General features: G+C 45.8%; 1 protein-coding gene across 1 annotated transcript in view; it reads right to left on the reverse strand.

Annotated features, from left to right (window-relative positions):
* DSCAM (DS cell adhesion molecule) overlaps positions 1-16,729 on the reverse strand; it is a 740,562-nt gene that overhangs the window by 57,275 nt on the left and 666,558 nt on the right. The window contains exons 21-24 of the mRNA XM_047796891.1: positions 10,735-10,888; positions 4,401-4,518; positions 2,289-2,452; positions 558-656 (exon numbers count right to left, since the gene is read on the reverse strand). Of these exons, the coding sequence (XP_047652847.1) occupies positions 558-656; positions 2,289-2,452; positions 4,401-4,518; positions 10,735-10,888 (535 nt within the window). The remainder of the gene's footprint in view (positions 1-557; positions 657-2,288; positions 2,453-4,400; positions 4,519-10,734; positions 10,889-16,729) is intronic.

The raw sequence follows: 16,729 nt of genomic DNA on the forward strand, positions 1-16,729 counted from the left end.
TGGGTCTCCCGCTCTGGTCTACAGTTTGCCCAGAATGTTCTCCCGGCTCCACTTAGGCTGGGACCGTCGGGCTAACTCATCTCCTCCGTTTGTTCCTGCCTCTTCTGCACTAAGGGCAGAAACTCGGTGCAGAGAGACTCTTTCCCCTCGTCAGGGCTTCCTGAGTCCGAAGGGCAGTGGCCGTCGTTGGAATGAAGGACGGAGGACTCGAGTGCAGGATACAGTGTTAACAACACCACGTGGAAGCTGGGGGGAGAGTCGCCAAATTTGTTTTTCTCTCTTTTTTGCATTTGTTAATAATCCACTCAGATGGGAGGCCCGGTACGCGCTTTGTGAACGGGATGCCTTGCATGACTGGGTGAGTTTTACCAAATACCATAAAAATAGAAGTGGGTTTTGTTTGTTTGTTTGTTTAGGCGATGGGAGAATTAATTATACGATGGGTTTGGGGGAGAGAGAAATGAACACACAACACGTACTGGATAAAGACGTGTCCCTTATTGGCCTGTGGACAGTGACAATGACTCAGCTGTTGCAGACAACCCGTGTCTTATTACCTCTGATGGAACTGCCTCCGTTGTCACCAGGGAGCCAGGAGAGGGTGATGGAAGAGGAAGTGGTTTTGGAAACTGTAAGCCGAGGCTGATCTGGCGGAACTAGAGAGGAAGCAGTTTTTAGAAAACAACTATTAGTTTTCCACATCTTTCGTCTTCTTTAACAGTCATTTACCAAATGACTCTTAAGAGCCATTCATTAGATAAGCGTTTCAGGTTGACAAAATACGCAATTCACGTCTGTCAAAATGTCTAATGAGTTGATATCCCGGGCTAAAGAGAGGGAACAGAATGAATCTACTCTTTAAAAGAAAATTCACCCACATTTCTCCTTGGATTTAGTTCCTCATGTCCTTACCAATTTCTGGAATTTCTGAGTGAGTGGCTCATCACTAATTGAAATCTTCCGGGAACTTACTGAGGCTACAAGCATTATTTTACTCTGAATTTTCAGCTGTGAGTCAAGTGAGAAAGGAAAATGGCACCCACTCAGCTGTTCTGTTCTCAGTGACATGAAAGGTGGAGAAAAAGCATAGCTAGCAGGAAAGAAATGGTAAACATTTCCACTATTTTAGCTACCCCCCCAGGTGCAACACACACACACACACACACACACACACACACACACACACTCTCTCTCTCTCTCTCTCTCTCTCTCAGCTCTGAAATCAAAGGTGTGCTGCTGAATGGCAGCACATGAACCTGAATTATTACACAAGGTTTAAAAATGATAAACTTTCAATCACTGGGCCCCAGTATTATTTTGGATGAGCTTGGCAGACAGAAATACTAAAGAAATTTAGAATAAGGTTATCCAAATTATATAGAAAGCTTTTTATAAGATGTCCTTCTCCTTTCCACAGAGAGAAGCCTGATGTATTAACCCAAAGCCATAAAAAAAATGGGTCTCTCGAGAATCATAAAATAGTGTCTTTTTTCTAAAGTGCCCTGGAATTCTCCCAACTTCTGTTACTTGAAATTCCAGATCCATTCTGCATAATTTAAGAAACTATATATTTCTCCTTCCTGCCCCTCCCACTGAGGACAATATTGATTTTTTTTTTACTTGCTGGGATTTATTCATGTGATAATCCTTAAATCCAAAGAATTATGCACTTTGATTTTCCTACGAATAAAATATCACCATGCATCCAAATCTGAACTCAATTCATGGCCATCTGGGATCTTACACATGATTTTACCCTGACAGCCTTGAATGTGTCACGTACGTTTGGTGAACAGTGTCGGGAAAAAGTACACACTCTGCATTCAGGACACGATTAAATTTCAAGGCACCACAGAGCCTGAGTGAGTGTGCTTTTAACATACATTGCCCGGAACGGTTCAGTTAATTAGCAGGCATAAAACACCTCGATTTAGCCTTATTTCTGGTTGGGGTCTTCTGGGTTGCACTTAATATGTGTGTGGAGTAAATTGTGCACTTAGTGGACCTCGTTAAGACGGTCTTTCTCAGCGATGCGCACGTAAGGAAGAATGAGACTGGGCTTTCTATACGAAAAAGTGTAAACAGTGTTCTCTCTCCGATTACGACTGCTCTTCACTTCCTCTGAGTTGTTTAACTGTATTTTTCAAAAGGAACAGATATGTTTTCATAGAGCGGGAAAAGGAGCAATCAGCTCTTCCTGGAGGTTGATTTTTCAATCTGTTCACCTTCACTCCTTGGGCGCAATACCCACGAAAAGCGTCATTAGCAAGAGTCCCGAAACGCCGTACCTTGTACTTGTAAATTTAAGATGATCTCGTCTGACCCCCAATTGTTGTTGGCGATGCAGCTGTAGTAGCCGGAGTCCTCTGCCTTCACCGTGCGGATGACGAAGCTGCCGTTGCCGAGGATGCTCCTCCGCCCGTCAATCATCACGAGGCTGGGGGTCCCGTTACTGCCTCACAGGAAGAAAGAGGCGCAGATTAAAGAAATTACAACCCAAGTTAGCCGAGGCTGGGGAAAAGCAGAGACACCCTCTCCGAAGCAAACCACGCCTTTGGAGCAGTAGATGCGGTAAGAACTAAACTAGGACCACAGGACGAAAACAGTTTCATTCTTCGTTAAAAAAAAAAAAAAAAGGCTGCGCGGAGGTGAGGTCTGCGTGGAGGGCCTGGGTTCTGGCTCCTTCCCAGCCCGATGACTGTCATGTCCCTTTTGGAATTGCTTCTGGGGGCGGAAGTGCCATTTGGACCCAATCATATAGGGACAGCTAAAATTGGGAGGTCGCTTGTAGATTCACCTCAGGTGAAGTTGTTCATGATTTTGGCATAAAAAATGAATGGCATGTCACAAGGGGGATGAGCTGACCTCTAGTATAAAGAGAGTCCCCCTGGTGACATTGTAGCCCCTGCAGTGGTGGCAGCTGTCTGGTCATCTGGGGTCACCCCCACAGTAGGTGGAATGCCACTGGGTCTTGGGACCTTATCCACTTCCTTTGGGTTAACTGACTGTGAAAGAGATGATAAAGTGGTCCCTGAGCCAGGAACATTATTTCAGTACTTTGTCTTTTAAGTGCTTTTGTTTGGAAATAGGAAGTCTTCTGAACCCAATTTTTAGCAAACCTCTCGACTCATCAGTGAATCCTCAGCCCTTTATTTATATCCTAATTTCTTCCTCTGGAGAGAGAAAAAGTACTTGGAAAAGTTACATGAGCAGAATCCATCTCACCCACTTTCTCCCCTCCATCGCAGCGGCTATTATTTTAGTAATTCCTACTGAGCAGGAAAAACCAGATTTTGTATTAGCAAAGCCGTAATCCATTTCTAGAAGTTATTTCTCAGAGTGTTGGTGCTAGGGTTAGTTGGTCCATGAATCTTGGAAGGAGAGGGAAGCACTAAGTATCCCGTAACCTTGGGTACCTTCATCCCAGTTATACTGGAGAGTTTCATGATTAGGTACAGAGAACTTCCAGCGATTATTGGGCTGGTTAGATCATTTGCCTTGGAAGCTTTGTCTTATGAATTTAAGGCTCTGAATTGTTAGAGAATTGACACAATAGATCAGATCCTTTTAGTGCTAAAGCCAAGATTCCTTCTGCTCTGCCCTCAACCACCTTCCTCTTTATCTCAGAAGAGGGGGTAGATTTCCTGGAGCTTTCACTGGTGTAAATACACCAGACAAAACTTTCATTCAAAAAGTACACGCACCCATGTGTTCACAGCAGCACTATTCACAACAGCCAAGACATGGAAACAACCTGAATGTCCACTGACAGATGAATGGATTAAGAAGACATGGTACATATACATAATGGAATACTACTCAGCCATAAAAAAGAATGAAATAATGCCATTTGCAGCAACATGGATGCAACTAGAGATTCTCATACCAAGTGAAGTAAGTCAGAAAGAGAAAGACAAATGCCATATGATATCATATATGTGGAATCTAAAATATGGCACAAATGAACCTATCTACAGAAAAGAAACAGACTCACAGACATGGAGGACAGACTTGCCAAGGGGGAGGGGAAGGGGGTGGGGGATGGACTGGGAATCTGGGGTTGGTGGATGCAAACTATTACATTTAGAGTGGATTAAGGAAGGAGGTCCTGCTGTATAGCGCAGGGAACCATATCTAATTTCTTGGGATAGGACACAATGGAAGATAACAGGAGAAAAAGAATGTGTGTATATATGGCTGGGTCCCTGCGTCACTTTGCTACACAGCGGAAATTGACAGAACATTGTAAATCGACTACACGCTACTAAAAAACATTTTAAAAAAGAGAACGCTTTAGTGATCATGAGAAAAAAAAAAAAAAAAGACACCGCGAGACCCATCCCAGTGTGTCTGATGCTCTCCAGAGATTCGTGGAAGGCATACATTGGGTTACTGGTTACCTGTCTTTCATCCATTTTACCGCAGGAGAAGGGTCCCCAACGGCTTTGCAAGGCAAGGCGATGTCTTTCATCCAGGGAGTGGTCACCGTGCCACTGAAAGTCAGGATTCGTGCAGGAGCTGGAGCACCAAACAGAGCAGAAGCCCAGTGACCCCCAGACCTGCCTACACAGAGGCTGCAGTGACCGTCCCCCACAAAGCCATACCCCAAAGGCAACTGCTGCCCTGCCGATTACTGGTACACCCATCAGCGCTCGTCTCGGTGTCAGACGCATGGAAAGGACTTTCATTGTATAAGTAGCTCAACATCCCGACTGGAGCCTCCCTCCAGCCCCCGCCCCCCCCGCCCCCGTATTGACAAAACACGAGGAGCCCAAATGCAATACCTGGGGCTTCATAAACCAGCAGCTCCAAGCTGTGCTTTCTATGAGCGCAATGATTTTTCAGAGCATTTTATTAAGCAATTTATCTTAACACTCCAAACTGCACATTAAAATATACTTTTAATATCTGAGAGAAGAGATCAAACAAACATAAAGCCCTAAGACAGGAAGGGGTGAAACTGTTACGGCGTCTATTCATCAATTTTGTGGGGCTTTTTTGATATTATTGTATCAGCTTCATCTTCAGCACAAACAGTAAGGAAAATAAGCATTTCCAGAGTGGCCTCTGTTGAAGAACCACCGTTTGCTGAGGACAATGACTCAGATGCTTGAACAGGAGCATCTGCTGGGGACGCCACTGGGGACTGCCACGGTCCCAGAGTAGCTGGGGGGCCCAGGAGGTGGAGAGGAAAAAGCCCAGGCTGGCCCCCTGTCAGCAGGGGCCTCCTTGGGGCCAAAGGGGCCTGTACTGACAGGTTCCTAGGGCCACCTTCTTGGGTGGGACACAAAAGCTGACACAGACACCATGACACGAGTTTCCAGAGGCAAAATGGTCTGCCCGGACTTTGCCATACACTCAAATCCTGCTTTTTGGGGACAGTCCTTTTAGAAGCTCAGCCCATCTAGACGTGCAGACAAGGAAGCTGCAGGTGGACGGCAGCTCCAATCGATTCTGGACCCACAAGGATGCAACCAGCGTTGGGACCCCTGTACCCTGTGGGGGTTCGACTGGCCCATGGATCTGGAGAACAGACCCTTCAGGAAAGTTCAGGAATTCCAGGAAAGGGGGGATGCCGGAGCCAGCTCCTTAGGAAGTCATCCTGGTCTAGAAAATGAACTAAGAGCTACCAGACAGATCCTAGTTTTGTTGTTCTGAGCACTGGCAGCAAGAGAAGGGGGAAAGAGGAAGTGCCAGCAGGCTCAGAGGCTGGGCCTGTTTTGTGTAGCAACTATTACAGCAAAACCCAGCCGTGTGTTTGAAGCAATGTTCCTGCTCTGGGGGGACCTGAAGCCCCTCCTCCTTAGAGCCAGGTCCTCAGAGGTGGCTTGAAATGGAATATTCCAGGGCAGAGACCGCTTTATCAGTTACTGATATTTCTGATGTTCCATCAATAACAAAAATATCTTGGGCAGGTGAGAAACAACGAATCCTGGAAGCTGCACACACGTACTGTATATGAATGAAAACAAGCCTTTACACATGAATGCTGCCTGTGAATGAGGCCTTCTGATATTTTCAACTTTTTTTCCTGCTTTTTAAAAAAGTCTAGACTATTTGACTGTGACGCTATCCCATTCTATTCCATTTTAGTTCTTTGAAATGCTGGCGAGAACTCCTAAAATTAATTCTAGAACTTAGGAGTGATTTTCCATTAGCATTTTGAAAAACTCTGGCTGAAACCATTTCATCTTCAAGCCCAACACACCCAGTTTCTGGAATGAGAGCCCGTTGTGGCAGCTGAAATAGATAGGACCCTAAGCAAACTGGAGCAGGCAGGAGAATCACCTAGAATCTTTGTTAAAAAAGCAGGTTCATGCTCTGACTCTGATTCAGCGGTCTCAGGTGGGCCCCAGGAGTCTGCCTTTGAACAGGCGATTCTCTTGAGAAACTGTAGCCCACCTGCAACCTGGACCCCCCTTCCGGCTCCTGAGTTCTTCTCAGCCATGTGACTGGGCTCACTGGGTCTGCCCTCGCCCTGGGCTCCTTCTCAGGACGATGCTCCTCCAGGACCGGGTCCATGGTTTCGTCCTGCCGCCCCCTCCACCAAAGTGGCAGCCTTCATCCTAAACCTAACCGGGATTTGGGACCCTGCTACCTCTCGACAGATTTGCTGCTGCTGCTGGCCTGCCCTGATCTCCTAACAACCACAGAATAAGCTGCACCAGCCCCTCAGCCTGCACGCAGCCCCGTCTGTCCAGCTTGGACCCTTCTGCCTTTGCTGGGTCTGGGGTCCTGGGTGGTCCCTGCCAGCTGGACGTCCACTCCACTCTGGAGGCATTCCCTAGCTCAGCTTCTTTCTGGAAAACCCATCTGGATCAATCCTGACTCTGGGTGAACCCTACTGATGCATGAGAAACTGAACTTTTCTGGATCAATCCATGTGCCAGAGAATCTGGAGCCACTCTGCCTGCATGGCACTGCCCCTCAGTAAGTTCCCACTTCCCGGCAATGACCTCCCATCATCCCTTCTCTTCTCTTAGCAAACCTCTGGCCCTTCCCTCATTCACCACCTGCGGAGTACTGGGCAGGGACACACAGGGGCTCTGCGCTTCCTGCCACTGCGTCCCCGAGGCCACTTTCCTTTCCCTCTCCAGACCTCTGTCCTGCGGCTGCCGGCTCCTTATCCTGTGTCATCGGCCTCGCCCCCTCCAGCATCTTCCCAGAGCTGCACTGCACGCTCTGCTGGCTGATCTATTAAACCTCATGAAGCCTTTCCTTGGGCCAACGCCCGCCCAGTTCCAGCATCTCTTGCTCGTCACCTCCTCCAGGTGATGTGTTTAGAGAATGGCCTGCTTCCATTCACTTTCTCCCCCTCCCAGTCCCCTCCCCACCGAAGCTGCTCTCTGGAAGGTCCCCTGTGTGGCCACACCCAAGGGCATGTCCAGTCTTCTTCCACGGGGCCTCCCAGCGGCAGCTGGCACAGCCGAGCAGGCCCCCCCTCTAAAAGCATCTGTGTTGAATTCCTGCCCTTGCCCTCCTGGTCCCTCTCCTCTCTGTCTGGCCTGCCCCCTTTGCTCTGCCAATTCCCGGGCCCCTCCCTCCCCAGTCCATCCCTCCAGCTCCCCCTCCCTCTGTGGTCCAGTGGGCGCTTCCCCGCCCAGGAGTGAGTGCTGTCTGGCTGCTCACCCCTCTCCATCTCTGGCCCCTGTCCGATGTCTCTGAGGAGCCAGGACCTGCCCCAGCTGCCCAGACGTCTCCCAGCCGATGGCTCTGTCACATCAGAGGTTCCGTGTCACCCCTGCGCATCTCTGCGAGTCCCCTCCTGTCTATGCCCAGGACACACCTTTCAGGCCCCTCTGCTAACTGCTGGCCCAGGTCACACTGCCTGGCCGCTCGGCCTCCTGTCTGGTCCTGTTTCCCACCTGCGCCTCCCTGCCATCCACTCCGGAGGCGGATCATCAGCGTGGTCCTCAAACTCCTGCCCTCGGCTGGCACAAGTGCCCCTCAGACGTGGGCTGGCAGTAGGGAAACCCGTGTGCCGAGCCTGCCAACTCCACCCGCCAGCTCCACGATTTCTCTGTAAATCTAAAGCAGTTCTAAAAAATATAAAGCTAGTGCACACGCACACACACAAAGTGTATATACACGTGTGCACACACACTCATGCACACACACATACAAAACAACATGCACACACATCCACATAGGCGTGTACACACACACACACACAGGGTCACACCCCTCCTCTGGTTAAAACTCCATGTCTTTCCACTTTGCTCAGAGCGGGACCTGGAATTCCTAACTCAGCCTGGAAGCCCCAGCCTGGCTAGCCCTGCCCTGCCCTGCCCTGCCCTGCCCTGCCCTCCCCTCCAGGCTCTCCTGAGATCACTCTCCCTCCCCAGACCTGCTGGGTCCAGCGTCCCCACCTCCAAGGCCCTGAACTCTTCTAGGCTGGAGGCCTCCGATATCGGAACACTTTTTTTCCTTTGTCACGTGACTGCATTTACCTGCCCTTCTGCGCCTGAGCCCACCCACCCCGTCTGAGGTTCTGAGGACTATTCTAAAGCATATATATTTACTTATTGTCTTTTTAGGGCTGCACCAACGGCACATGGAGGTTCCCAGGCTAGAGGTCGAATCAGAGCTGCAGCCGCCAGCCTACACCACAGCCACAGTAACGCAGGATCCAAGCCCCGTCTGCAACCTACACCACATCTCACAGTAATGCCGGATCCTTAACCCACTGAGCAAGGCCAGGGATCCAACCCACATCCTCATGGATACTAGTCAGGTTCACTACCACTGAGCCACAATGGGAACTCCTAAAGCATTTATTGACGTTCTTGATTACACATGTATTTTTGTGAGGTTATTTTCTGTCTCCCCACCCAATTTTGAGCTCCATGAAGGCAGACAGTAAACACATGTGTTTTACAGAATTCTTGGAAGAGACTCCTGGATGCTCAGCAAGCCCTGTTTGCTTTCCCTTCTGGACGTTCAGCCTGGCTTCATCTCCAAGCTCTGCTCTGAAAGTAGGTAGGACCCACGCTTCATGCTACATAGTGGAATGTGGGTGAGAATGAAATAAACGCTTCCCTGTCTGACGGTGAAGACTTCTCCACCAGCCTCCATGCGTGCTCTCCACCTAGCCGGCTGGAGACAAAGGACCCCAGGACCTCACATCACAAGGTGGAAGAAGCCTGGATCCCTGAGTCACCACGTGGAATGAACCACCCAGGAAAGCCACCCGTCCAGAACACCTGGGTTGGTCTGTGTTCTCAGGTGAAGCCACTGAACCTTACAGGATGTCTGCTGCAGCAATCAGCCTCCCTTGACTAAAGTGCCCCTGTGTCCCTAGCCTGGCACACCATAAGCACTCAAAATGATTTATTCAGTGACCAAATGACACTCAGTCTCCCCAGATAAGTCCCAGCCCTGTGGAAGCAGCCGCTTTCCAGCTGTGTGTCCTCTGAGATGTCACCTCTTACTACCTTAGCCAGGCCACCCCTGGATGTGTTTGGGGACAGAACACTGACCACACAGAAGGAGAGAAGAGCTAAGGTTATGGCCAATCCCTCTCCTCTGTGCAGTTCCTTTTCCTTTTCTCCCACAGCCCTGATGCCCTTTGATAATTACCGATTTCTAAATGCTAGTGCATCTTAGGGCTGGCTGGGTATCAAGTTCAAAGAGTACAACGAGCCAAAAAATCCACCACTTATATCACTCACCAACAAAATATTCCTTTTCTATCAGTATTTATGTTTGAAATGTGACACTGCTCCCCCCCCCAATTATTTGATTCTGCCTCTTTCTTTTGCTTGTTCTTTTTTTTCCTTTCATGGCCCCACCTATGGCATATGGAAGTGCTGCATCTGCGCCCTACACCACAGCTTTCGGCAACCCTGGATCCTTAACCCACTGAGCGAGGCCAGGGATGGAGCCCGCATCCTCATGGATGCTATGTCGGGTTCTTACCCTGTTGAGCCACACTGGGGACTCCAGATGCCGCCTCTTTCTGAGCTATTCCATTGCCCAACATTTATCAGGAGCTCTTAGAGGGAAAACTGGAATCTTGGAACGTTTATTTTGCCTTTTAGGCACCTAGAAGCCTTATTAGTAATACATTGTCAATGGGATGTGTTCCAAAATCAGGGTCTCTCCTGTTGACCTGGAATGGTGACGTCAGTACATCTACTCATGACAACTGAGGGGGACCCGAAACACTGGTAGCAATGACCAGAAGTAGAATCAGAGTGTTCTGTGTCTATACGCGCTTTTTAGGGCCAGTGCAACATCTCAGTGTGAAGACATCATCTTCACTTTTAGGGACATTTTGTTCCTGAAACAAACCTCCTTTTGTTACTGAAGGTTTCTGTTTATAGCATGTTATCAATAGAAGAAGAGCTAAGGATTTTCTTATTTTGTAAGGTTTCAAATTTCATAGACCAAAAAAGAAGACATTTCTCTTTAAGAAGCATGATACCTGATTTTGAAGCTAGTAGAACTTGCTTGGGAAGCTGTTATGTAGCGATTTTCATCTTATTATTTCCTTTCCTGATTTTCCCCAAGGCACCTGACATTGTAAAACCACTCATCCTTAAGAGGGTGCTTTTCTGATTTGCACAGAAGCCTGCTGTCAGTTAACAGCGACCCCGTTTCTAGGGCTGAAATGTGACACAGGTGATGTTCTGGTTTTTCGGGCATCGTAAGCTGAATTTCAGAGAGAAGAGAGACCTGAAACCAGTCAAACTGTAGCGGGACCCGAGGTCCTTCCCAGAGTGGGTACCCCACCTTTGGCTAACGGTTCCACTGTGATGATTTCACTGCTGTTGCCTCTCCCAGCCGATGTCACGGCCACCACCCAGACGCTGTACTGACGATTCCGACTCAGGTTGGGAATTCTGTAGGAAAATGAGTCAGGAGAGGCTTCAAACTCGCTGATCACCTGTGAGAGGAGACATAAATATTCCCACATTCAAGGAGGCAAACGGCACAACGGGACTCCCTAAAGGAACAGTGGTTAACATCTCTGTTCCAAGAGACAAAGGCGCCGCTAGCCCTTCTCTAAAAGGCTGGAGCTGTGATATCTATGGAGTCTGCACTGCTCTGTGCAGCGGCCCTGTCACACCGTGAACAATTTAACCCTTTAAGTGACGGGTCCTGGCATGTCTGTTTTGGGCTGGGATGGTGGAACAAGAGCCAGGTGGATCATCCTGCCACAAACAACCAAAGAACATGCAGGAGATCTGAAACCACTGTCTCAAAGGCACTGCACACCACGGAACGGGGGACAGGAGTGGGTTCCCTGAAACGTGGGAAATAAATGAGACGAGGCCTACAGCTTCAGGGTTTTTACATTTCGGTGAGAGCTCTCAGGGAACCCAGGAGGAGTCCAGCAGCTGCCCTGGGTCGAGGAGACAGAGCTGAGAGACTGAGGGGAGGTGGGGGTGGCTGGAGTCCGCAGGACAGAGAAATAACGCTGGAGGTCTGAAGAGGGTCCCCTTGGGTCTTCAGCTGAGCAGGGCTATGCATGTGAAGACCACCCGAGGCCAGGGAAAGAGCCATCACTAGGACTGGAGGGCCCAGGGCCCAGGTCACACAAGGCTGAGAACCGTGCCTGTCCCCACGGCCAGATTGGGAGCCCTCAAGATTCAGAGGCCATTGGATATTGAACATGAGGGTCTAATCTTGGGGGTGGGGAAGACTTAGCCCCAGACTGAACGCCATACTGGTGTTGCCTAACTGCTATTAAAAGCAAGATTCAGGGAATTCCTGTTGTGGCGCAGCGGAAACAATCCGACTAGGATCCATGAGGTTGCAGGTTCGATCCCTGGCCTTGCTCAGTGGGTTAAGGATCCGGCGTTGTCGTGAGCTGTGGTGTAGGTCACAGACGTGGCTTGGACCTGGTATTGCTGTGGCTGTGGCTTAGGCTGGCAGCTATAGCTCAGATTAGACCCCCTAGCCTGGGAACCTCCATATGCCATTGGTGCAGCCCTAAAAAGACAAAAAGACACACACACACACACACACAAAGCAAGATTCAAATTGCCACCAAGTAAATGCATCCAAGAACAAGGGTCACAAATATTTATAGGAATAAAAATGTCCATTACCCAACTAGGTAAAATTCACAATGTTTGACTTTCAATAAAAATTTTCTAGATCTGGGTAACCCAAATATCGAGCAACCAATGAACATATAATTGAAATGCGTTGCATCCATACAAGGAGTATTATTCAACAACAGAAAGAAAGGCAGTACTGATACATGCTTGACTTGGATACATCTTGAAAACATTTCAGGATACTAAGCGAAAGAAGTCAATCATAAAAAGTTGCATATTTGTGAATATCTTAGAGGAAATGTCCATAATAGGCAAATATACAGAGAGAAAAAGTAGTTCAATGGTTGCCAGGAGCAGGGTAGGAAAGGGAGAGAAGGGGGAGAGATTGCTACTGGGGACAGGAGTTTTTTGGGGGATGATGAATGTTCTAAAGTTACATAATGCTGGGGGTTGTACAACTATCTGAATATACTAAAAGCCATTGAATTGTACACTTTAAAAGCATGAATTTTATGGTATATGAATTATAACTCAAAAAAGCCATGATAAAAAATTCCGGAAATGCAAAGAAAGAAAGAAACAAATGACTCATAAAATATAATTCATTCAATCAAAATTGACCCATAATGGACACATATTAGATTTATCAGATAAGGGCACTGAAAATGTTATTATAATTGCATTATGATTATATTATAACCATAGATATTAAAAGATCTAAATAGGTACATGAACAGTATAAAAAGACCCAAGTTAAATTTGAGATGAGATGACAGTATGTGAGATGAAAAATACACTGGATTAGATTAATAGCAGATTAGATCTTGCAGAAAAAAAGAGTGAACTTAAAGATACATTAATAGATGAAACACAGAGATAAAAGATACAAAATTTAACACAGTATTAGTGAGCTATGGAACAACATTAAGCAGCCTAATATGCATGTAATTGGAACCACTAAGGGCGGAGAAGAAAGCTGGACAGATAAAGATTGTTTGAAGAAATAGTGGTAAATTATTTCCAAATCTGATGAAAACTATAAATCCAGAGAGATGAAACTCTCAATAAATCCCAGTCACAAAAAAAAAAAAGGAGAAGAATAAGAAGCAAACCACACAAAGGTTATCATGAACAAATTACCTAAAACCAGTGATAGGGAGAGAATCTTAAAGCAGCCAGGGAACAGACATGTTATATTTGGAGGAACAAAGATAAGGCTGTCAGCAGACTTCTTGTCAAAGATGATCCAAGTGCTGTGGTCTGAACATCCCCCCTGAGTTCATACATTGAAACTGCCCTTCCAAGGTGGGACCTTTAGGAGGGGATGATATCATGGGATCCGTGCCCTTACAAAAGAGGCCGAAGCAGCTCCCTTGCCCCCTACTGTCATGTAAGGGTACAATGAGAAGCCTGTAGTCCAGACAAGGGACCTCACCTGACCATGATGGCACCATAATCCCAGATTTCTAGCCTCCAGAACTGTGAGAAATAAGTTTCTGTTGTTTATAAGCCACCCAATCTATGCCATTTTTGTTACAATAGCCTGAACTAAGACATTAAGTGAGAACACAGTGGAACAGTTTTAAAGTATTGAAATAAAAAAAAAAAAAGTCAACCTAGAATTCTATATTCAGCAAACATATATTTCAAAATAAAAGCAATGAAAAGTCTTTTTCAAACATATGAAAAGCTCAGAGAATTAATCATTAGCAGATACACACTGCAAGAAATGTTAAAGAAAGTTCTTCAGGCAGAAGAAAAGTAATACCAGGTAGAAATATGAACTTACACAAAGGAATGCAAAAAAGTACCAGAAATGACAACTACATAAATATATATATATATAATTTTTCTTATTTAAATATCATTAAAATATAATTGATAATTAAAAGATAATCACTATGTAGTGTGGGGTTTATAAAATATATAAAAGTTAAATGCATGACAACGATTACACAAATGTTGAGAAGGGAAAAAATGGAAGCATGCTATTATTGTAAAGCTCTTAAAATATACATGGAGTGTACAATATCACTTGAAGATAGAATGTGAAAAGTTAAAGAGGTATGCTATTAATCCTAAAGAAACCACTAAAATTGCAAAGTCAGAGTAATATAAAACTAATGAGTCAATGAAACAACACAATGGAATTGGAAAAAAAATTTCAGTCAATCCAAAGAAGGCCAAAAAGAGTAAAAGGGAAACAAATAAGACAATAAAAATGTAGCAAGATTATGGATTTAAACCTACATTGATATAGCTATAATTATATTAAGTGTAAATGATTTAAAATCCTAATTAAAGACAGAGATTGTGAGGCTGGCTATAAAAGGAATGCCTAACTTATGCTGCCAACAAGTGATGTTTTTCAAATATAAAAACCCAAGAAGGTTAAAAATAAAAGGACAGAAAAGCTATTCCACATAAATACCCATCGAAAGAAAGTTGGTGTGGCTCTATTAACATCAGACATAGTAGATTTACGAGCAGAGACTATTATCAGTGATAGATAAACTAATTGTATAATGATAAAGGGACCAGTCCATCAAGAGGACATAGCAATCTTAAACATCCATGAACACAATAACAAAGCAGCATCCCAAGCAAACACAGAAATTAGTGCTGGGAAATGGGATGCTGCTGTAACGAACGCCTAAAAATGTGGATTGGCTTTGAACTGGGTAGAGGCTGGAAGAGTTTTGAGGCTGATGCAAGAAAAAGCTTAGACTGCCATGAAGGGGCTGCTCACAGTGATTCTGATAAGAGCTCAAAAAGAAGAGAGGGGAGCTGGGAGAAAGCCTCAGTCTTCTTCAAGAATAATCCCGAACAGAATGCTGGTAGAAATGGGGGTGGGAAGGCCATCTTAGTGAGGTCTCAGATGGAAATCAGGAACACGTGGAGTTCCTGTCACGGCTCAGTGGTTAACAAATCCGACTAGGAACCACGAGGTTGTGGGTTCCGGGTTCGATCCCTGGCCTCGCTCAGTGGGTTAAGGATCCAGCGTTGCTGTGGCTGTGGTGTAGGCTACACTGTGCAGCTACAGCTCCAATTTGACCCATAGCCTGGGAACCTTCACATGCTGCGAGTGTGGCCCTAAAAAAGCAAAAATAAAATAAAATAAAATAAAAAATAAAAAGAAATCAGGAACATGTTATGGACAATTGAGAAAAGACAATCCTTGTTCCAAAGAGGCAACGAACCTGGCAGAATTGTGGTCCTGTTCTAGAATTCCGTGGAAGGTAGTAGCTGCTAGTGATGAAATCAGACATTTAGGCAAGGAAGTTTCTAAACAAAGTGTTGAAGGAGAAGCTTGGTTCCTATGGGCAGTGGTAAAATTTGAGAAGGGAGACATGCATTAAAGAAAGAATTTTCAAGCAAAAAGGAACTTGAATTTAAAGACTGGAAAATTCTCAGCCTGTCCATGTTGCAAGGAAACAGAGGCACAGACCGAGTAAGGGACTCACTGAGGTCACAAGTGCCAGACAAGGGTGAGCAGAGGCTCAAGCTGGATGCTTCTGATCCGAGTCCAATGCTGCCTCCTCATACTCCATGCTACCAATTACAAGGGACCAAACATATGAAGGACTTATTTGTACCCTCGTGAGCTGTTAAGTAAACCTTATGTAGGTCAGGAGGCTGCATAAGCTGCAGTACCAGCTCTGTGATTAAACAGGACACAAATGTTACTCTACTTCCTGACTGCCGTTAAGACCTATGCTGCTGGAATAAAAAACGCCAGAGAATTTCTCACTGTCAACTATTTAATGCACAGGTACCTAGTATCAGAGGATTACAGGGAGATTACGGAGCTCTTACACGAAGTGCTCAGATGTGCCCATACCTTAGGGGGGGTGTGTGCAAGTGTGGGCCTCTGTATTCCACCTGCCCCTGCGTCCACCAACGCCCCCCGCCAAACACCAGCCTGATGTCTTTTTAGAAAATCATAGGAAAAATTAATTCCTCTAAAAGTTCAGAGTAAATTTGGCTTGTTTCCTGGAAAACCAAGGAGATAATCCCAAGTCTGTGTGTACTTGTGCGCTGTAAAGCTCGAAGGCTATGGTGCTGCCAAATTAATTTTACAAAGCTTAATGATGTGCAAGTTATAACAATTGCTCTTATTGGAACATTCAGTGTCAACAGAGCATTAAAATATATTTAAAAAATAAGGATTTTCGGAGAAGGGTACACAGCTCTTAGTTAAAACTCAATCCCTATCCTGCCTGTAAGGTACAATTGGTCCTTATTTACTTAATTTTTATCTGAAACATGAAGCATAGCTAAAATCAATGATAAAAATATGATTTCTTAAAACAATATTTGTCTCACCATTTATATGGAAGATTAACCAAAAGCTGAAGTTAAAAAGGTTTATTGATAGAAATCCCCCAACTGGAATGACCTTTCTGTACAGATTAGGATGGGAAATAGGGGTCAGGCTCTTTAGGGGTTCCTACTGGCTATTTGGGAGAGTCACTTGCACTGGTGATGTGGCCTCTAATGCTACACGTTCCCCTGACGACTGCCATAATTGGGCACCGTTTTCTTGTCTCGGTAGAAAAGCAGGCAGAAAATTGAAAAATTTAAACCATTCAAGAGTTGATTCATTCAGTTTCTCTGTAACCGGATGTTCAATGTGACATTTCCTGTTATCTTGAAGCTTTAGCAACGGCCTTAAGAGGGGACAATAGTTCCAAAGATGCTGGATCTCTTTCCTTGCCTGA

This window comes from Phacochoerus africanus, chromosome 1, assembly GCF_016906955.1.
Source record: "Phacochoerus africanus isolate WHEZ1 chromosome 1, ROS_Pafr_v1, whole genome shotgun sequence".
NCBI lineage: Eukaryota > Metazoa > Chordata > Mammalia > Artiodactyla > Suidae > Phacochoerus > Phacochoerus africanus.